Here is a 20,439-nt window from a genome sequence, read left to right as displayed (position 1 = left end):
TCCAAATGGCCACCTTTGTAGAGTAACATCTGCTGCAGATGTTATTCCAAAAATACAAACCCTGCCCACGGGTGGTCATTTAAGCCCATGAGTTTATACGTTTGGAGTCACTTTGTAGAAGGGAAGACAATTATCATTTATCTGTAACGGTTTTCCTCCATTGCAGGACTGAACCATAATGACAAACGAAATCCTTTGTCTAACTCATGAGCAGAGGCTTGTTTGTGTTTTCCAGGGTGTCACAGAAGATAGTATAGGTTCTGCTTGTAAAGGACACCGTCTTACCTCAATTCTCTCTGTTTTTTTTTCCCCCTAGAAGGATTCTGGAGCATGTCTGCATTCAATTAAAAGCAGTATCTGTAAATTGGTAGAGAGCACCTTTAAATCAAAATACAGTGTTTTGATTTCTAGCCAGACCTTGTAGATGAAATCGCAACCCTTAAGTTTCTACTATTGCAGCAATGACATCCGAGAAAGAAGGCAAGCAGCGGATTGCTTCTCGCCCCCACCCCACATTCTGATGTCTAGGTGGAGATCAAAAGGCTCTCTCTGCTAACAAGCCAAGAATGTGTTTTCTACAAGGATGGTCCTGGGTCATGGTTCCCTCTCATTGACAATAGCCTTCCTAAGTCAAGGTCTTAGCTGTCATTCCACCTGCGTGGTCCCTGGCGCCATTTGGCTTTTGAAGTGGGTCTGAGCCAAGGAATAAACCCAGCATCCCTGGCGTCTGCTCAGCCTGTGTTGGGCCTCCTGGCTCCCGCTCCCCGGGGCGGGTAGTGCAACGCGCAGAGCCGTCGCGTCGCCGCTGTCCTCTGGGTGGCCCCAGCGCGCACCGTTCATTGAGCTGTGGAAGGTGAGGCGAGAGGAGGTTGGTGCTAAGCTCGCCAGCTCCACCCGGGCCCGGGCAGACAAAAGAGGCCGGCGGTGCAGCTCGCGGGGACGCGATGGCCGGGCGCGGAGGACGGGTGCTGCTGGCGCTGTGTGCCGCGTTGGTGGCCGGCGGGTGGCTGCTGGCGGCTGAAGCCCAGGAGCCCGGGGCGCCAACGGCTGGCATGCGGCGCCGCCGGCGGCTGCAGCAGGAGGACGGCATCTCCTTCGAGTACCACCGCTATCCCGAGCTGCGCGAGGCGCTGGTGTCCGTATGGCTGCAGTGCACCGCCATCAGCAGAATCTACACGGTGGGGCGCAGCTTCGAGGGCCGGGAGCTCCTAGTCATCGAGCTGTCTGACAACCCCGGGGTCCATGAGCCCGGTAAGTGCGCTACCCGCTGCAGGGGCTCTGGGGACAGAAAGGAGGAGAGGTGGGCCCTGAGTTGCTTCCCGGTGGAGGATGCCTGGATGAAAGGTGGGAAGTGGGAAGGAAACGAGCGCCAGCCTCTCCCCTTCGTCGTTCGCATCTCCAACCCGTTTTTTTTTTTTTTTTTTTTTTTTTTTGGTGAACATAGGTTAGGGGGCCTGGAGGCATGGGGACAGGAATAACAGGCAAGCAAATCCCAGAACTGTGTCCCCCGGGTGCTCACCCTCACAGATGGGTCAAACTCTAAACAGAATAAAATTGTGAGTTTCCAGGAAGGCAAACACCTTCCCCGCAGACGCGAGTGAAAAATAAGGTGCAGAAGGCGGGGTCTCAGAGGAGCCAGGAAAGAGGCTTTTATCATTTGAGAATTTCCAAAGGACCAGCTTATTGGTGGTGCAGGCTCTGCGAACCCACCTCTGCGTTTGTGTCAGCGTTAGGTTGCACTCTCGCCTGGGGATTTAAAAAGGATTGATGATCTAGATGTGTGGTGTGCATACATGTAGATCTTCCGACCAGGGTAGAAAAAAAATGGTTTCTAACAAGCATCTAGATTCTGAAGCCATGCATGGCCTTACTAAGGGAAAACAACAGCCACCCCCCAGCTCCCGCCCTCCGCGCCCCCGTTTAACCACTCTGAGATGGTTTATGATCACGTTTTATCTCCTGCAATCATCATGTTAGGCATTTTCTGTCAGAGCGCGTTAAAGCACGTTTTAATTTGTGTTAAAGGCTTAGCATTAAAAACGTATTTTAAGCAATGTTTTGGGGCCTTTTGGGTTATTCTTATGTTCTTTAGAAAGAATTTAGGCCTGGCCTTTCTGTTGGTAATGAAGGCCTTGCTGAAGCACCCAAATCAGTATGGAATGCTTTTTTTTTTTTTTTTTAATTTCTTTAACGATGAAGAAAACACAAAAGCCAGGTTAAAAATTCTGAATGCAGGACATGAAAAGTCTCCCTTCCTTCACTCTCCCCCCATCCCGTTTTTTTCCTCCCTGGGTTTCTTGATTAGATTGGCCTTGAATTTGAAGTGTAGTCCAGTCTGGCCTCGAACTCCTGATCATTCAGGTTCTGAATCATAAAGCTGGGATTATGGATGTTTCCCACCATTCCTGACTTTTCCCTCTCTCATTATTATTATTATTGTTATTATTATTAATTTATTTATTTTTTGCCGTGATAGGATGCAATCCATGAAGGCTGAGTAAGCCTCTCTCACTGAGCCACGCGTTCGTTCCTTTGAATGCCTGCATAGTTTTCCTAGTGGTGTCTAAGAAGGGAGAAGGGATTACATAGGTGCTAATAGAGAAACTTTGCTCTTAAAACATGAAGTGTATGGGTTAAGTCCTCAGAAAACATTTCTTGCCTATGACTAAGGTAAATGAAAGGGTGGGAATGACTTTTAGTATTAGGGTACAAACCTTAAAACCAGGCCCTAGAAAACATTCACAAAGAGTTCTAGCAGGGTGCACCACGTAAAGCAGAAGCTTGAAGGTTAGCATTTGTGCAGCTATTGGAAAATAAGGAAACCATGCTTACACAGAGACGCCTTCTCAGCTAAGTCACACAAGGTGGCCACTGCTGACAGTTGAGCTTATATGATCCTGCTGCTCGGCCTCAGCCCTTTGTTCTGTTTGTTATTAGAGACTTCCGGTGGGCTTGTTGAATTATTTAAAGAGATTATATGAAAGCCGTGGTTTAATGTTATATTGTCTTGTTTCATACGTAAAGATAAATAGATATGATTGCAAGAATATGATACTTTCTGAAAATGAAAACAAGTTTTGATCGAATATCTGGAGTACGGATCTGCAAATCTGGCTGAAAAATGATCACCTTTTAAGAAGACCCTCAGATTCCTTTTAGGATAAGCAGATAAGAAAGTGTATCTGCACCTCTTCTGTGGTAGAAATGGCTACAGTCAGTGTTACTCTTTTTGTCCTTTTGAAATCCTACACCTTCAGGATGAGCCAGCTTCTACGACTTATACACACACAGGTTGTTCCTGCCCTCAGGGAGATGGAGAATGGGAAATCTGGCAGACAATAAATGTCTGTCCCTACACTTGGAAAACAATCCTAGGGACTCATAGGTCAGGGGGATTGGAGTGTGCCTCACAGGGGGCAGGAAATGCACAAATTCTGGAAATTTATGGGTTCTAATGTTGCTCAGGCCCGTTTTGAAGGAGACTACTTACCTTAACTAATTTCATCGCGGAAGCACCTTTGGGATTTGTTTGCAAAACCTTTATTATTTATTTATCTCTGTGTGTATGTGCTTGTGTGTATGCACGACATGGTGTGTGGAAGTCAGAGGTTAGCTTTCAGAAGCTCTCCTCCATGTTGCAGGTTCTTGAAGTAAAAGCCAGGCTGTCAGGATTGGCGCCTTTACTCACGGGCTCTCACATAACACTCTGGATTCTGCTTTAAATTCACTGACTTGACTGAAAATTTCCATGAATTTTTTTTATATTTATTTTATTTTCCAAGCATGAAAGAACAGTCGTTTGTTTTCTTAGCCTAGGTAATTTTTTATGAACGTCTGCCCAAATGCCATTGATTGGTCAGTACTTGAGTGGTAGAGTTCCCACTTAGGGCCTTGTGTTGGATCCTCAGGAAAGAAAAAAAAAATACGGTTATTTCTAAGGATTTAGTTGATGGATGCACTAGAACCCTAACAAGACAACATATCCCCCAACAAGAATGGCAGCAACAACTGAAAGCTTCCTTTGGTTACATTAGCATGTTCTTGTCAGTTACTTGTCAAAAATGGACAGCTTTCTTTCGGGCCAGAAGGAATTGACCTTTGTTTGGTACAGTCTGTGGGCTGAACTTGAACTCTCCCAAATAATTCCTTAAGTTTTCACCTTTGGAATTCATCAAAAGGGAAAGGAGGCTGGGAGATGTCTTTGGGGAAACAGTTCCATCAGTTAAGTGCTTGTCACCTAAGCATGAAGACCTGAACAGGATCCCTTAGAACTCATTGACGATACTGACGCCGAGCAGAGCACACTTGTAAGCTCAGTGTTGTGGGTGCACTGAGGAGACTGAGAGGATTGGCTGGCCAGCCAATTCAACTGATCTGACAAGCCCCAGGTTCAACAAGACACCCTGTTTCAAAGAGTGAGGTTGAGAATGACTGAAAAAGGTACCCAATGTTGGATTTGGACACTCTCACTTACATGCTAGCAAGCAAGGAAGCACACACACACACACACACACACACACACACTCACACACACTCACACACATACATACATACATTCACACACATACACTCACACACACTCACATACTCACACACACACTCATACACACACTCACACACACATACATACACACACAGAAAATTCCATTTTGAATTCATCAGTAAAGGATATATATATATATACAATCATATATATATATTCTGTGATGATTCAACAGGAAACAGCTTGATTTCTGATTTGCTAAAATATGTATTAAAGAAACCCTTATTAATTTTTATCTGAGAAGTAGAACCCAAATAATCAGACCATCATTCTAGGGTTAAAAATCCATATGTTTGGAACAATAACTGTTTGCATGCTTTCGGGAACTCGCCCTGACTCACAGCTGACATGCTTTCTTAAAAACAGTCTTGAGAGCAAGGATTTTTCTCTCTTACAGGCTCCAGTGATTGTTTTGGACTCATTTCCCTCCAATCTGTAAAAATTTAAAGTGCATGAGTGCCAGTATGTAGTTCCCAAATATTTTGATAAAGCATATTATGCTGACAAAATACCTACACAGCTTGACAAAGCAAACAAAAACAAAAACAAAAAAATCAAAAAGAGCCCAAATAAAACAAACAAAACAAAACAAAAAAGCAGCCTCAAACCAAACCAAACAAATGAAAACAAAAACAACCCACCACACAAAACAAAACAAACAAGCAAAAACAAAACAAAAATAAACCCCCAAACAAAACAAACAAACAAAAACAAAAATCAGGTAGAGATTTTGATGAAGTGTGTGGGTTTTTTGTTTGTTTTGGTTTTTGGTCCAATAAATTTGGTACAGATTAGTGTGAAGCAACTGCAATCAAGTAGGAGTTTACAGTGGGAGAAGATGGGTGTCAGATTCTGGAGAAGAATCTGAACAAACCACACAAGGTCAAGAGTTATTTTTAGCCTGGATGAGTCAACACAGCTTCTGGCAGAAGTTACAGTCTTGATTGACCTGTGATTGGCTAGTGGGAGAGCACAGAATCTGATCTGGCCTATACGCTTATATGCTGTGCTCAGATTGCTCTGCCCAAGGTAGAACCCAGGGCTGGGTTCTATATGCTGGGCCAGCACATTCCCAACCCAAAGAGACAGCTTTTTATGGAAACCGACTTGGAATCTCTGCCATGCACCACACTGGTTTACCTAAGGGATAAAGGGCCCTGCCCTTCACACTGGCATCCTTTAGAAAGATATTAAGAAATACAAAGGAGCCTTAGAAAGGGGAACACGTCACCCCAGAATTTCCCAAGTGCACTCAGTGCAACATTGATGATTGGTTGACAGGCATTAGATACATAAGAAAAACAGGCTTGTATAGTTTATAATTTGTCAGCATCCTTAAAACACGAATCTCTAGATTAGCTGTGTACAATGCAAGAACACCGTCACTTTTGGCAGTGATGGGGAATTAACCTAGAACCTCACACATTTCACCAGTAAGTCTTCAACAGAGCCCCTGGCAGGGATGTTCATCAGGAAGGGGTGCATGCCTTTACCTTTGTGTAACTGCTGTCCACAAGGGACTAGCATAGTGATTGATGCAATCACTTCTTACTTGTTACATATGCTTATTGAGACACAAGCATGATTCCAAGACCATGAAGAATGGGATCATTTTGATGAGGAAAGATAGTGAGACTGAGCCATTGCAATTTGTCTTTCCCTATTAGGCTGCTTCATGGTTTCATACTTTAATTTTTAAAATTATGATTATGTATCTATTTGTGTTATCGCGTTCATGAGAGCAATGCCCAAGGAGGCCAGAGGTGGAGACAGATTTTATGGATCAGGAGTTAAACATGGTTATGAACTGTCCATCATGGGTGGTGGGAAATGAACTCAGGTCCTGCTCAACCATCTTTCTATTCTGGGCATTATTATTATTTTATTATCTTACACCCTACAGGAATGCTTTGAGACAGAGGAGTGTTGGTTGATACAAAATAATTTCCCGAGGTTGCGTGTGTCTAGTTGTTTAGAAGATGGGCTAATCTGTAAGAATTTCCCTTTGGGGCTGGAGAGATGGTTCCGAGGTTCAGAGCACTGACTTCTCTTCCAGAGGACCTGAGTTTATTTCCCAGCAACCACATGGTGGCTCACAACCATCTGTAATGGGACCTGATGCCCTCTTCTGGTGTGTCTAAAGACAGTGACAGTGTACTCACATACATAATTAAAAAAAAAAAAAAAAAAAAAAAGGACACCTGTCTCTAAGGAAAATTTGTCTTGGTGTATTTTTTTAAAATTCCTTTTACTTAGTGGCTCTGAGAACTGTGTTCACAGTGACTGAGACATCTTTCTGTAGTCCTTAAAGTTTTCTTCTTCATAGGTGCCTGACTTTTATTGATTTTAAAGTGTCGGGTTCTTGCTTTTGTTTGTTTCAGTCTGACAGACCATTTTATTTAGTAGAGACAGATGCTCATTCTTTAAGACTAATTTCATGGTTCCTCCTCCTGATGAAGAAATACATCTAGGGCAAATTCAGTGTTTTCATTGGTGATCTAACTTGTTTTCCTAAAAATTTATGATGGAGTTGGTGAAGGTCCTGACCTGCCTGCCTGTCTTAGCCACAGTGACAGCTATTTAGAACTGGCCTTTTCATGCCTTCTCAGATTTATCTGCACATGGGGTTCTTTTATCGTGTTTCCATGATTCTTTAGAAAATATAGGGTAAAGATCGCATCAAAATGACAATTTTGATGTTCAGGGACTCGAGTTCAAAGCCTGGCTTCTGTTTTCAGTTGAGTGGAAAGCCAATTGATTACCATCTCGACATGTCCACATACCACCCGTGAAATGACAATAGCGTGGTAAGTGAGATAGCTGGTAAGGGGAAAGTTCTTAATTCATTATCACATCTGCTTGTGGCATTTCCTTTGCTGCCCTGGTGCGTTCTTCTAGTAACAGCGTGCTTAGAGGTTTTACTCCACCTCTTTTCCGTAAACGTCTAGTACAGCTGGCTTGCTGTGCTTTGGATATGAAACATCCCCTGTAGGCTCCTGTGTTCAAACACCAGCACACCGGTGGTCCTGCGAGGAAGGCTGGGAAACCTTTAGGAGGCGGAGCATTAGGAGGAAGGTCATTGGGAGGGGGAGAGGAGGGTAAGCCTTGAGGATTTATACCTCAACCCTGCTCCTTGTTCACTCTCTGGTCCTTGACTGATGATGCCCCGTGACCAGCTGGCTTCTTCCATCTCTCCTTCCCCACCATGACAGAATAGATCTCCAAGCGGGAGCAGCAAGAAACCCTTCTTGCCTTAACTGCCTTCGACGGGCAATACAGCAAAGTAAGTAATGCGGCACTGCATCCGGCATGGTGGCCACTCAACGGATGTCTGTTGAATAAATCAATACCCACGGCCCTGATGAAGGCCATGAAATAATGCATGTGGGCATGCCAGAAGTGTGCTAGCTAAGAGTCACGGGAATGTGTATAATTTCGTTTTATTACATACAGTGTTTCAATGGAGAAATCTACCAGCTACTGTCATTTCAAGGTACAAGGTACAAGGATGTCCTTGCTGTGTTATTGAACTGGAAACACATCGCCCTTGGCCTCCTTTTATTTTATAAAGTGAAGCTGCCTTTTTAGAAGAAATGATAAATTAAAGTCTGAAGTATAATCAACGCGAATTTCTTTAGTGAATTTTGAGCTTTAAAAAAATCTTCATGAACGGCTGGTGAGATGGCTTAGTGGTCAAGAGACAGCCAACCTGCAGACTTGAATTCATGATAGATCTAATCACCAGACCCCATGCCCCATGGTAGAGGGAGAGGACTGACTCTGCCAGGTTTTCTTCTGGCCTCCGAGATAGCATGCATGCCAGTGCACATATGCGCTCACACAAATAAACATAAAAAAAGCACCAGGGATTAGCATTATATAGGAAGAAATGTATGGCTGCTTTAAAAAACTGAAGCCAGCCATCTCTGGGGCTTAATTTTATTTTTCTCTATAAAGTAATATTCAAACCATGTGCTTCACAGTGTTATGAAGAAAATTGCTTGGGAGCTAGCTGGTAAATCAAAGGAGATCAAACATGAAAGACGTTTAAGTGTGTTCCTCCTGTCCCAGAGACTACTGGAACTACGTGAGTCCATCCTTCTGTGAATGTTTCTATTAAAATTCACATATGGTTCTTTCTAATGAAGCCCGGCCAAAGACAAGAACGTGCTTGTGTTACCTGAGCTTTTAATTATTTTCAGATGATGCACCTCCACATTAAGCTGTCCCCAGTGAGTTATCCTGAAAGAAGACAGTGGAGTGTGTAGAATATTACAGGCAGAGAGCTGCTTACGGCAGCGCACTCAGGAGCGACTTTCTGCGGCGAGTACATGTTTAGCTTTTTATAGAAACCTGTTTACTGTGAGACCACAGTCAGCACTCTGGCTTTGGAGCCGCCATTTAAAAATCCTCACTGAAGGATATTTCATTTCAAGTTTCTTTTTTGGATGGCAATCATGTATTTTTAAAATGAGCTTAAATAAAACTTTTAAGTTAAACTTAGGTCACTAGAAAATGCCTTGCTGTGGTTTTTTTTTTTTTTTGCATTGCAGGGGAATCGGGACAAACCTGTAATTTATCTGATTTGCTTGCTCATGGCAGGCAGCTGCCTCATGTTCTGGTCCAGAAGGGATGCTGGCCTTAATTTCCCAGTTCCTCTTCCTACATCACAGCCACTGTGTCAATCCAGAAACTTTCACTTTTACCCTGTGGAGTTGCTTACTGCACTTCCACTACCTGTCCCCACTTCTTGGATTTACAATTAAGCTCAAATAATACAGCTGATCATATTTAGGACCATACAAATTTTGATAATGAGTGTATTTGGTTGTCTCCTTTCTGACCAATGTATATTTTTAACGAAATAAGTGTTCTTATTTTATGTGTTTGAGTAAAGTTTGGTCTGTATAAGCACTTTGTGTGTGCCTGTTCCCATGGAGGCCAGAAGAGGGCACTATGTGCCCTGGAACTGGGATTTCAGAGGGTTGTAACCTTGTGGGTGCTGAGAACTTGGTTTGTCTGCAACAGTAACTGCGCTAACTTTCTAGCTCCTTTCCAAAATTTTAACAACCATTTTTTTTTTTGCCACTGATTAATTTTTAAACTTTTAACTATAGCTCATTTCACACCAAAATGGGTTTCTCAAACATGAAAAGAAAATGTACTTGTGATAATACAAATTATACTTCCACTTTAATTTAGAGATTACTTAATAAGTATTCTTCAATATATGGTGTTTATTATATTTACAAGATCCTATTTTTACATTTATGTATTATGTATTTACTGTCTCTGTGTGTATGTGCGTGTGTGTGCATGTGAGTGTGTGTGCACCTGAGTCACAGAATTACAGAATCATGTGGAGGTCAGAGAACAGCTTGTACACTCTCTCCTTCCTTCCTTATGGACCTCTGGGATTGAACACTGGTTTTTCAGACGTGGTACAAAATGCCTTAGCCAGCTAAGTCTATTCAGCATGTCGCTTCCTTTGTTCTCTCCCTGCCTCACACATATTGGGGGAGTATGTGTCTTATCACATAGCTAGAAGAACCTCTAACCTTCTGTGAATACTCTAGGCTGGCCTCAAACTGGCAATTATCATCCTGCCTCCATCTCCCAAGTGCTGAGATTAGAGACATGAGCCCGTGCATCTGGCCCTTTGCGTATCCCTCCTCGGGCTTACGCTTTCACAGAAGATGAAATTCACTGTCACACTCAATTCTGAAACATGTCTGCTGCATACAGATCCAGAGGTTGTGGCCTTGGCCATCCTGTCTTGGATGCTGCTAACATGAAGATGACAGACATAGAAGCTACTAAAAGTGCTAAATGTATTTACAAGCACAAAATGCTCCGTGTTCTAAGACGTAGAGTCCAATTTCTGGTTTTAAAGTAGAGGGTTCCTAACAAAATAGTTTGATTTGTGATGTTAGCACAGATGGTTTTTGTTTACATTTACTAGGCAAAATCACTCTTGCTATTGTGGGAACTGAGTGGACATTAACCCAGATGCTGGACTTTGCCAGCCTTGTGGGCTTAGGCGCTACACTTTTGGAAACAGTTATAAACTGGCACAATCCACCAACCATCATGCACTCCCATAAGGTGAAATCAGCTTGTTAAATTGATTTTCTCAAGATTCGAATCCACTTGTGAAAACTAATGAAACAACAGCAAAGTAATTCTTACATGTCCACTGATATAATCAATGATACTATGCAGAAGCATTTTCTAAACAGACATGGAGATTTTGTCTACATTTTGATGATTTAAGCACGATAATTGCTTGAAATTTCCAATTCAGATTCAATATCTATAGATCATACTTTGTACACTAATTTAAAAAGTAAAATAAAAATCATTTCTAAACTGTTCTTTCTTTCAGGAATGTTCTTTGGCTCTTGTCCTCTTGAAATGTAGCCACATATTCTCCCAAGGTTTCTAAGCACGTGATCCAAATTTGCCTTTGCTTTTGTGTGACTGCTTGCTCACCGAGTGCCTCTGGCATCAGTCTAGACTAGAGGCCACTGAATATTAATGTGTCATCATGTTCTTTTCTCTTCCTTCCTTTTAGCTTTGGGTATCAAACTGAGATATCTTCCTATCTTTAATGTGTTTTTAAAAAGACGTATTTATTTTATTACTTTTTGTGAATGAGTGTCTTTCCTGCTTGTATGTAAGTACATGTCTGGTGCCTTTACCAGGGCGTGGGTTAGAAGAGAGCATCAGATCCCCCAGGGCTGGAGTTATATACGGTTGTGAGATGCTGTTGGATGCTGGCAATAGAACTTGGGTCCTCTGCTTTTAGCTGTCGAGTGAACCCCAGTTTGTGGCTTTCATCTGATTGATCTGAATCATGAATATTCAGGTATCACCATGTCTGCCCATATATATATGAGTTTGTGGACACATTTGCCGTTAGCATTTATCCATGGCTGTTTTTCTCTAGGGATGCCTCCAAGTTGAGTCCTGAATTAACAACATCTTTTTGTCTAAGGCACACACAAAGACTTAGCACGCATGATCACAGGATTTGGCATGTGTAGGGTTATCCTTTTGTGGAAATGTTTAAGAGGAAAGTCAGGGGCTGGGGACCCAGTTCAGTCAGTGCTCACTTATCATGTCTCTGTCTAGTCCTAAGCAGTGGGGAAAAAAAGAAAAGAAAGAAAACACCCAAACAGTCCTCTGTTTTAAAGATATTGTCACAAAATCTTATTCCCTCTAAAATGCACGTACCTTCTATTCACTTTATAGCTAAATACACGCCCACACATGTAGGCAAAACGTAAAATAATACAGTAAACAAGTCTTTAAAATTATTAATAGCTTCATTTTAGGAAAGACAAGTAACTCAAGGTGTTTGTTTTTCCAAAGAGCTATTTTTAAGAGGATTTATAGAGACCCATGTCTTAAAATAGGCATATTTTGGTTAAGTTGATATTTCTTTTTTTCTTTCTTTTTTTTTTTTATTAGACAAGGATAGCCTGTGGCAGGTTACATAAAGGAGCCTTATTCCCTCTCACCCACTTCCTTGCGCCCCCCAGTCCTTTATGCTGGGAATCAGAGCTGTGAACTGAGACTTCAAGAATGTGTTTGTAAAACCTGTCACGAGTCCATGTGTTCTGAGGATTGCTTGTGCTGGGGTTTTCTTGTCTCTGGAGGGCTATCCTTTCCCTTAATTTCTTAGTCGAGCATATTAAAGTTGCCAGAAGGCTGCACTGACTTATGAGCATTTATAAATTAAGTTTTCTAAATTCTTTTGGAAAATAAACATGACTAAAATGTCACTGAAATAATAAATGAACAAGCCCCAATTCCTAATGAAAATTATGTTTTCAGCTTAAGACATTTTTATGTCAGTTTTTATGTTCTCACATTGCAAGTTACTTATTGGTATGTCTCTCATTTCTTTTTAAAAAAACTTTGTGTGTGTATGTGTGTGTGTGTGTGTGTGTGTGTGTGTGTGCATGCACATGCATGTGTGTGCGCATGCTTGGGCCATGACACATATGGAGGTCAGCAGGCCACTTGTACTCAGTTCTCTCCTTCTGCCACATGGGTTCTGGAAATCATTATGTCAATGCACAGCTTCCTTCCCATATTCCTATGGAGAACCGAGCCACCTCTGAATTTTATTGTTATATTCACAGTATCTGGCTCAAATCATTTTGTCACTAGCAGGATCCTGTGTTAATGCCCTAGGTTGGTCCTATTTCTTATCCTGGTCTTTCATACATAAATGCCTCGCTGTATATGGGCCTTCTGATCTGATTGTTCTTTAGATGTGGTTCTGGGCAGAGATGGCTCAGCAGGTAAAGGTGCCCACCACTAAGCCTGAACACCTCAAGTTGGTTCCTGGTTCATGGAAGAAGAGAACCAGTGCCCACCGGATGTCATCTGTTGTCATCACACACCCGTACTCAACCATGCTCCAAGGCACACCCATACCAACATATCTACTCATTCCTGCACACAGGACAAATAAGGAAACAAATGTTAAAACAACAACGAAATAAAATCCAGCTCCTCTATGCTGGAGTGCCATAGCCTGGAAGCTTTCTTAAATCAGAACCAAAGTACCAAAAGGCCTGTAGTCCTCTGGTGAACAATCCTGGAGACAGAAGGAAGGACTACAGACAGCCACATGGGAAGTCAAACTTTCTTTAAACATCATTTCAATAGTCGTTAAGAGTAATGTGGGGCTCTGGAGAGATGGCTCAGAGGTTAACAATACTGGCTGCTTTTGCAGAGGACCTTGGTCATTTCCCAGCACCCATACAGTGGCTCGCAGCCTCCTGTAAGTCCCTCTTCTGGTTTCCACTGAGGCCACGTGCACACATGGTAGATCTATATGCAGACAAAGTGCCCACACAGTAAAATAAATATATAAAATAAAAATTAAAATATGGCCATATCAGATGGGCTGACAAAGAGAAGAAAACCTTTGCAATATGGGTGGAAAATACTTACAACTTAAGAACCAAATATTGTCACCTGGGAAGAATTGGAAATTCTAATTCATGTTCAAAATTAAGTCACAATAGGACAGAAGCCTATTAATGTGGGCTGAGTTAGTAGCATTCTCTCATGTAGATTTTGAGCTATGTGAAATAGAAACTATGAAGTGGGGTTCATTGTGTTGTCAGGCTGAGAGAAAATTTGCCCTGCCTGGGGCTTCAGGTGTCACATTTGGCCAGTTGATATGGTCTCTTCCTATGCACTCCCAGCCTTCCATGCCAGTATAAATATCTTTAACACTGTATGTCTTGACACCCTGTTTTCCTTTGTAGGAAGAACCTTTAACTTCAAGAAAATTTAGAAAAAAAAACCATTTGTCTATTTATTAATTTAAGTATATTCAAACCTTATGATATCTAATGAAATCTGGTACATTACAGTGTCTAAAAGTTAACATAATTCAGATAATTATCCAAGTAATTGATTGTTTGTGTGTGTATGATAGGATCTGATGTCACCCAGAATGACCTCTAGCTCTGCTCTCTGTGCAGTTGAGGATGACCTTGTCTCTACATCCTGTGTTGAAAGTACAGGTCTGGACTGCCACATCTGGCCTTTGCTGTCCTAGAGATTGAACCAGGGCTTTGTGTTTGCTAGGCACGCCCTCTACCAACTCAGCTGTGTCTTGAGGCTGATTTCTTTTTTCCTTTTCGAGACAAGATCTATCTTTGCAGCTCAAGATAGTCTAGAACTTGCTTTGTAGCCCAGGCTGGCCTTCCTTTACCAGTGTTCAGAGTGCTAGGTATGGAACACCGTGCCTACCAATTTTTGTGATTTTTGTTTTCTTGAGACAAGACCTCGCTATCATGTATCCCTGGCTGAAACCAGACTGGCCTTAAACTCACAGACATCCACCTGCCTTCGCACCCCAGGTGCTGGGATTGAAGGCGCCACCATACCTGGCTTCAGTTCTGTGGAATTCATAATTTGAAAAACTTTAACAACATCTTAAGTGGTAAGGCTTGCTCTAGGCTCTCCTGTGGCAGCAACATCCACGAACGGTGATAATTATTCAGACAGATTGAGGCCTTTTCTATTATTTCCAGGCTTCTGAATGTGCTCTTAATAGTTGCTTCAGGGATGGAGTAAGATGCTTAGTGGGTAAAGGTGCCTCTGCTAAGTTCAATTTTTGGAACCTACTTGGTAAAAGGAGAGAACCAGATGTGCCCCGAACACACACACACACACACACACACACACACACACACACACACACACTAAAACAAACAAACAAAAAACCATGAAAGAAGTCATTGATTCAGGTTGCTGGAGAGGAGTTTGGCACCTAATGGTTTTTAACCTTTTAAACATTTTCTTTCCTCCTTTATGCAGGTTATATAAACTGTACTCTAAAAACTCATTCAGTGTGCAGGAGTGTAAGTCAATGTGAGTTTGAAGCTACTTTCCCAAGCATCTAGAATTTTCTTTTATTGGTGGTATTCCCTTAATGTTGAAGTGGAGCTCACTTGGTTGCAGTATCCCATGACCTCTGCGCACAAGGGGAGGGGATGGATGGGAATGTATTTCTTAAGTGAGCTCACACAAGGGTGAGGCCTGCTGGTATGTTCTCAAGAATTCATTGGCTAAAGTTTGCATGTTTGTGGATGCTATACAGACAGTAGCATAGGGAACACACTCATACTTACGCCAACATTTGCACAAGGCTGAGAAGGCTCTCTTTAGTAGATCATGTAACATTCACCGTGTTGTTCTCAGACCCAGGTCATATGCTATGGTATCAAAGGGCCCTGCTAACAAAACTTAGGTATAAACATCCTAATAGGATAGACCACCAAGAAGGAAATAATGACTTTCATTCATGAGGTGCTTGGAAATGCCAGATAGACATGCACAGAAACTTGTTCCCATTGGGATATCAAACCTGACTCCTAGAGGCCACTACATCATCTCTGTGTTGCTATGTCCACCTTTGATTCAGAGTCACAGTGACAATGTGTTGCCTGTGTGAGTGACAGTTGGCAAGTCAGACAGGTGTTTTAAAAGACACAAACAGAACCAGTTGGCATGGTGGCTCAGGTATGTTATTCCAGCACTCAGGAGGCTGAGGCAGAGGATTGCTGTGAGTTTGAGGCCAGCTTGGGCTACTTAGCAAGACCTTGGAAATAAAACAAACAGTAGTGTATTACTAAGTAATCAATAATAGGGAGTTGCAGGGAGAAAGAAGGCAAAAGAGGGAAAGGAAGATGGAATTAAGGGATATATATCTAATTTATATCTACTAATATGTATATTAGTAGATATGTGTATATAATATATACATATATGTACATATTATACATAACCATATGTGTACATATCCCATATATACTGTGTTATGTATATGTATACATCTATCTATCTATCTATCTATCTATCTATCTATCTATCTATCTATCTGGTTATGAGCACTGAGGAAGGAATCCAAAGGAAGGAGGGAGAGAAAGGGGAGCCAGATCGCATACTGTAACGGATAACTGAGAACACAGCTTTCTTGTTTTCTCCTTAGTCAGCATTTAACTGCACATTTAAACACTCAAGTAGAAGAAGGTGGGAATCAGGAAAGGGATGGAGAAGGGAGAGGGGAGGACAGGGGGGACAGGAGGGACAGCCGTGAAGAAGATAAGCAAAGTGCAATGCAATGTATAATGAAGCCTGTTATTTTATATGCTAACTAAAGCAATTAGAAAAATGGACACAACCTTTTTGAAAGGGAGATTATTTTAGAAGAATGCAAGGATTTAAATAGGGTTAAAAAGCTAAATTAAAAATCTTTTAGTATGTATGTCTCTCAGGTGATTTAGAGAGAGATTCATTATTCATATGTATGTATGTATGTTTTCTTGAAACAAAGTTTCTCATTGTGTAGTTCTGGCTGCCCCAGAACTCACCATGTAGATCAGGCTAGCCTCGAACTCATAGAGGTTTGCCTGTCTTTGCCTCCTAAGTACTAGGGTTAAAGGTGTGCACTAGCACACCTGGTCTAATAAAATCTTGAAAGTAGAAGAAACAGTTAATTCTAAACCCGGAAAAGAGTATTATACTTGTTCTTAAAGATTATTTTTATTTTAGTGTATGGGTGTTTTGCCTGCGAGTATGCGTGCACCATGTGTGTGCTGGTGCCTGAGGAGGCCAGAAGAGGGCTCTGGATGCTTAGGGACTGGAGTTACTGACCGGTATGAGCTGCCATGTGGGTGCTGGGAATGAAACACGGATCCTTTGGGAAAGAATCCTGTGATTTTAATCATCGCGCCATCTCTCCAGCCCCTTTTATTACATTTCTTACACATTGACCTCCTTGCCCCCAGTTTGGTGACATCACTGTCACATTTTCACTTTGTCAGTGAATACAGTTTGGGAATTGTGTTGTCCTTTGGAGTCTGTGTCTGTCATCGAGGAAATAAAACTATGTGGGGTAGAGAGTATATTAACACCTTATCTATATGTGCAAAAATTAGGCATATAAAATAATTATATGATTATATACATTTTCCTATATTATACAATTAGAAGCATAAAAATTAGCTAATTATATATGGTAATAAGTGGCAGTTTATCCTTATGTCCTCAGTAGCTATTGTATATGTTTTCTTTTTGCCACAGAGTCTGACTATGTAGCCTTGGCTAGCCTCTCGCTATGTAGACCAGGCTGCCCTTGCACTCACAGGCATGTTTCTATCTTTGTCTCCTGAGTGCTTGGATTAAAAGCACACCTACCATGTCCAGCTTCCTCCATACTTTCTAGTAATTCTTAGCGTAAAAACATGTTAGATAATTTTGATTTGGTTAAGCCAATTTCCATCAGTTAAATATAGCTCGATTAGCCTTCTGTTTTCACCATGCAATTAAAAGGAAAAAAAAAAAACATTTTGTATTGGGCACAGTGGATTTGGTTTCAGGTCTGGATACTTGGGGCACTGAGATGCCAGGATAGCTTAAGGCCTGGAATTCAAGGTCAGTCTGGATAACATACCCATACCTGGTCTCAGAAACAACACGACAAACACATTTAAAAACAAAGAGCCCGATATAGAAACGTCAAAAGGGATGTAGTCGAGGAGCTGAGGGGAACCCAGCCGGCTGCAGCTTCTGCTTTCCAAATCGGCAGCTGCTCTTGCTCGTTCATTCACCCAGCTGCGTCCAACACTTGAATAATGATCATGCAGTCTGTCAGGTGATTTAGAGAGGGATTCACTATTCGGAAATATCTAGCATTTAACTAATTTTTCCAATTATAGGTTTTTGATTAGGGAAAATTTATTTTGAATTACTCGTAATGTTGAACCCAATCTTCATTAGTGTTCCTTAGAACCGTGGAACATAAGGACTGTAGCTCCCCCCTCCGCCCTGGACTGGAACACTCTCTTTTCATAGATGATTATATTTGAGCTTCAGAGAGAAATTAAACAACCTGTGCTATGTGGTGAAGCCTACAGTGCCTGGAGCTCATTTCCCAAGATAGCTGGGGAATGGACACAGCTATTTCTTGTGGCTGTGAACAGTTTGTGTGGACTTGTCTGCAGAGTTTACTGGAACATGACTTATTATTGTGCCTGCAGGTCCTTAGAGCAGGGCTTCCTGAGTCTGTGAGAGGGAATGCTTATGCGTGTGGTGTGCCAGAGGTGGAGGAAAGTCGGGAAAGGACTGAAATACATCACTCTAGCACAGCAAAAGCAAACGCAGGAGACGTTATTTTCCTTGGCAGTAAAATCCACACTCTGGGAAGAAACAGGCTTTTGTTGGAAGACTTCTCTGAACTTGTGGGAGGGCTGGGCTTCCAGGGCAGAGAAAAAGCTAAAATAAATACAAAGCAGAAGCACACATTTGGGGTGGGGGAGAGAAAGAGAGAGACAGAGAGAGAGAGAGAGAGAGAGAGAGAGAGAGAGAGAGAGAGAGAGAGAGAGAGAGAGAGACTGTGAACCAGCAGATGCATAGATAGGATCCCACAGTACTTTACTTTATTCACAGTACCATGCTTGGTGGAATGGATGACTTTGGAAGATGGGATGAAGGATTTAATCTCGCTTCAAGATACACACTGGCAGTAGCATGGGATGTAGCTGATCAGTAGAATGCATGCTTAGAAGAGTATAGAGTAGGGCCTGTGTTCAATGCCAAGCAACTCAACAATATAAAAGGCACTGATCTGACAGAAGAGAAAGTTGGGGAATAGCCTTGAACATATTAGCACAGGAGACAACTTCCTGGATGGAACACCAATGACTCAGGCTCTAAGAGCAACAATTAGTAAGTGGTACCTCATGGAACTGAAAAGCAAAGAACACTGTCAACAGGACAAAATGTCAGCCTCCATAATGGGAGGGAGCCCATGCCAGACCAACGACCGGATACTGGAGAGCCTAGAGACCTAGAGTAGAAGTAGGACCAAAAAAAAAAAAAAAAAAAACACAACAAAATAAAACAAAAACAGAAGAAAAATTAATGAAATGATTCCTAATGATGACCTGCTATATGTGTAGATTGGTTCCTAGTTCAGTTGTATTCAGAGAGGCTGCCTCTGGCAGCTAATGCAAATGAATGTCAGGGCTCCACAGCCAAACATTAGGTGAGGAGAAAGACCAGGTTAGATGTCTCCATTGGGTCCCTGCCCTTGGATTCCAGGGAACCCTGTGGAAGAGAGGGAAATACGTGGGAGCAAGAAGGGTCCAGGACACCAGGAGAGCATGGGCCATAGAATCAACTAAGGAGGGCTCATGGGGGCTCGAAGAGACTGAATCAGCAATCATAGAGTCTGCATAGGCTTGTGTTAAGTCGTTTTTATATATGTTATGGCTGTTGGCTTGGTGTTAGGGGGCAACTGCTGACAGTGATAGTGGGGGTTGACTCTTTTGCCTGCTCTTGGGACCTTTTTCCTCCTACTGGGTTGCCTTGTCCAGCCTTGTTGTGAGGGTTTGTGTCTGGTCTTATTGTATCTTCTTGTGTCATGTTTGGTTGATATCCCTCTCGGAGGACTGCTCTTTTCAGTGTGAGTGGATCTAGGGGAGAGGGGAGGTTGGTGGAGCTGGGAGGAATGGAGGGAGGGGAGCTGCAGTCTGGAGAATTGTATGAGAGAAGAGTAAATAAATAAAAATAAAAAGCACTGATAAAATTTAATTTTGGGCCAAGCAGTGATGTTTTACACTTTTAATTCTAGCACTTGGGAGGAAGAAGCAGGTGGATTTCTGTGAGTTTGATGCTATCATCTACCAAGTTAGTTCCAGGATAGCCAGGGCTACACAGAGGAGCTCTGTCTTAAAAAACAAACAAACAAAAAAACCCCAGAAAAAACAATAATGACAAAACCCAAACAAACAAAAATCTCCCAAAGGAAAAAACCAACCAACCAACCAACCAACCAACTCCTTAATTTTGCCCGATTGTGATGATTTATGCCGATTGTCAACACTGACAAGATCTAAAAACACCAAGAGATCAGCCTTTATGCCTGTGTATGAGGCATAATATGGGTTCAGCTAGCCTTTGTGTCTGTGAGATATTATTAAAATGAAGCTAACTGAGGTAGAATGATTCACCCAGATAGAACCATTTCATGGACTGGGGTTCCAGACTTCATAAGATGGAGAAAACTGGCTGAATACAAGCATTTGGGTCTCTCTGCCCCAGATTGTGGGTGCAACATAACCAGATGCTTCACATTCCTGCCCCCATCCCCTCCCACCCCCAGTATGGACTGTATCTTCAAACTGTGAGTCAAAAGAAACATTGTTTTCCTTAAGAAACTTTTGTCAAGTATTTTGTCATAGCAACAAGACAAGTGACTAATGCAATAAGGGAGGACAGTTATTCATCAGTAATAACAGTTATAATCAGATACCCTCCATACCATAGTACTTGCTAGAATGAATATATATACAATTAGG

At 42.1% G+C, this 20,439-nt stretch overlaps 1 protein-coding gene across 1 annotated transcript in view; it reads left to right on the top strand.

Moving 5' to 3' along the window:
* Window positions 1–316: 316 nt before the first annotated feature.
* Window positions 317–20,439, top strand: part of Cpe (carboxypeptidase E) — a 90,890-nt gene continuing 70,767 nt past the window's right edge. The window contains exon 1 of the mRNA XM_034520253.2: window positions 317–1,251. Within this exon, the coding sequence (XP_034376144.1) occupies window positions 945–1,251 (307 nt within the window). The 5' untranslated portion in view covers window positions 317–944. The remainder of the gene's footprint in view (window positions 1,252–20,439) is intronic.

This window comes from Arvicanthis niloticus, chromosome 16 (assembly GCF_011762505.2).
Source record: "Arvicanthis niloticus isolate mArvNil1 chromosome 16, mArvNil1.pat.X, whole genome shotgun sequence".
In the NCBI taxonomy this organism is placed as follows: Eukaryota; Metazoa; Chordata; class Mammalia; order Rodentia; family Muridae; genus Arvicanthis; species Arvicanthis niloticus.
This window is presented reverse-complemented; position numbering and strand designations above follow the sequence as displayed.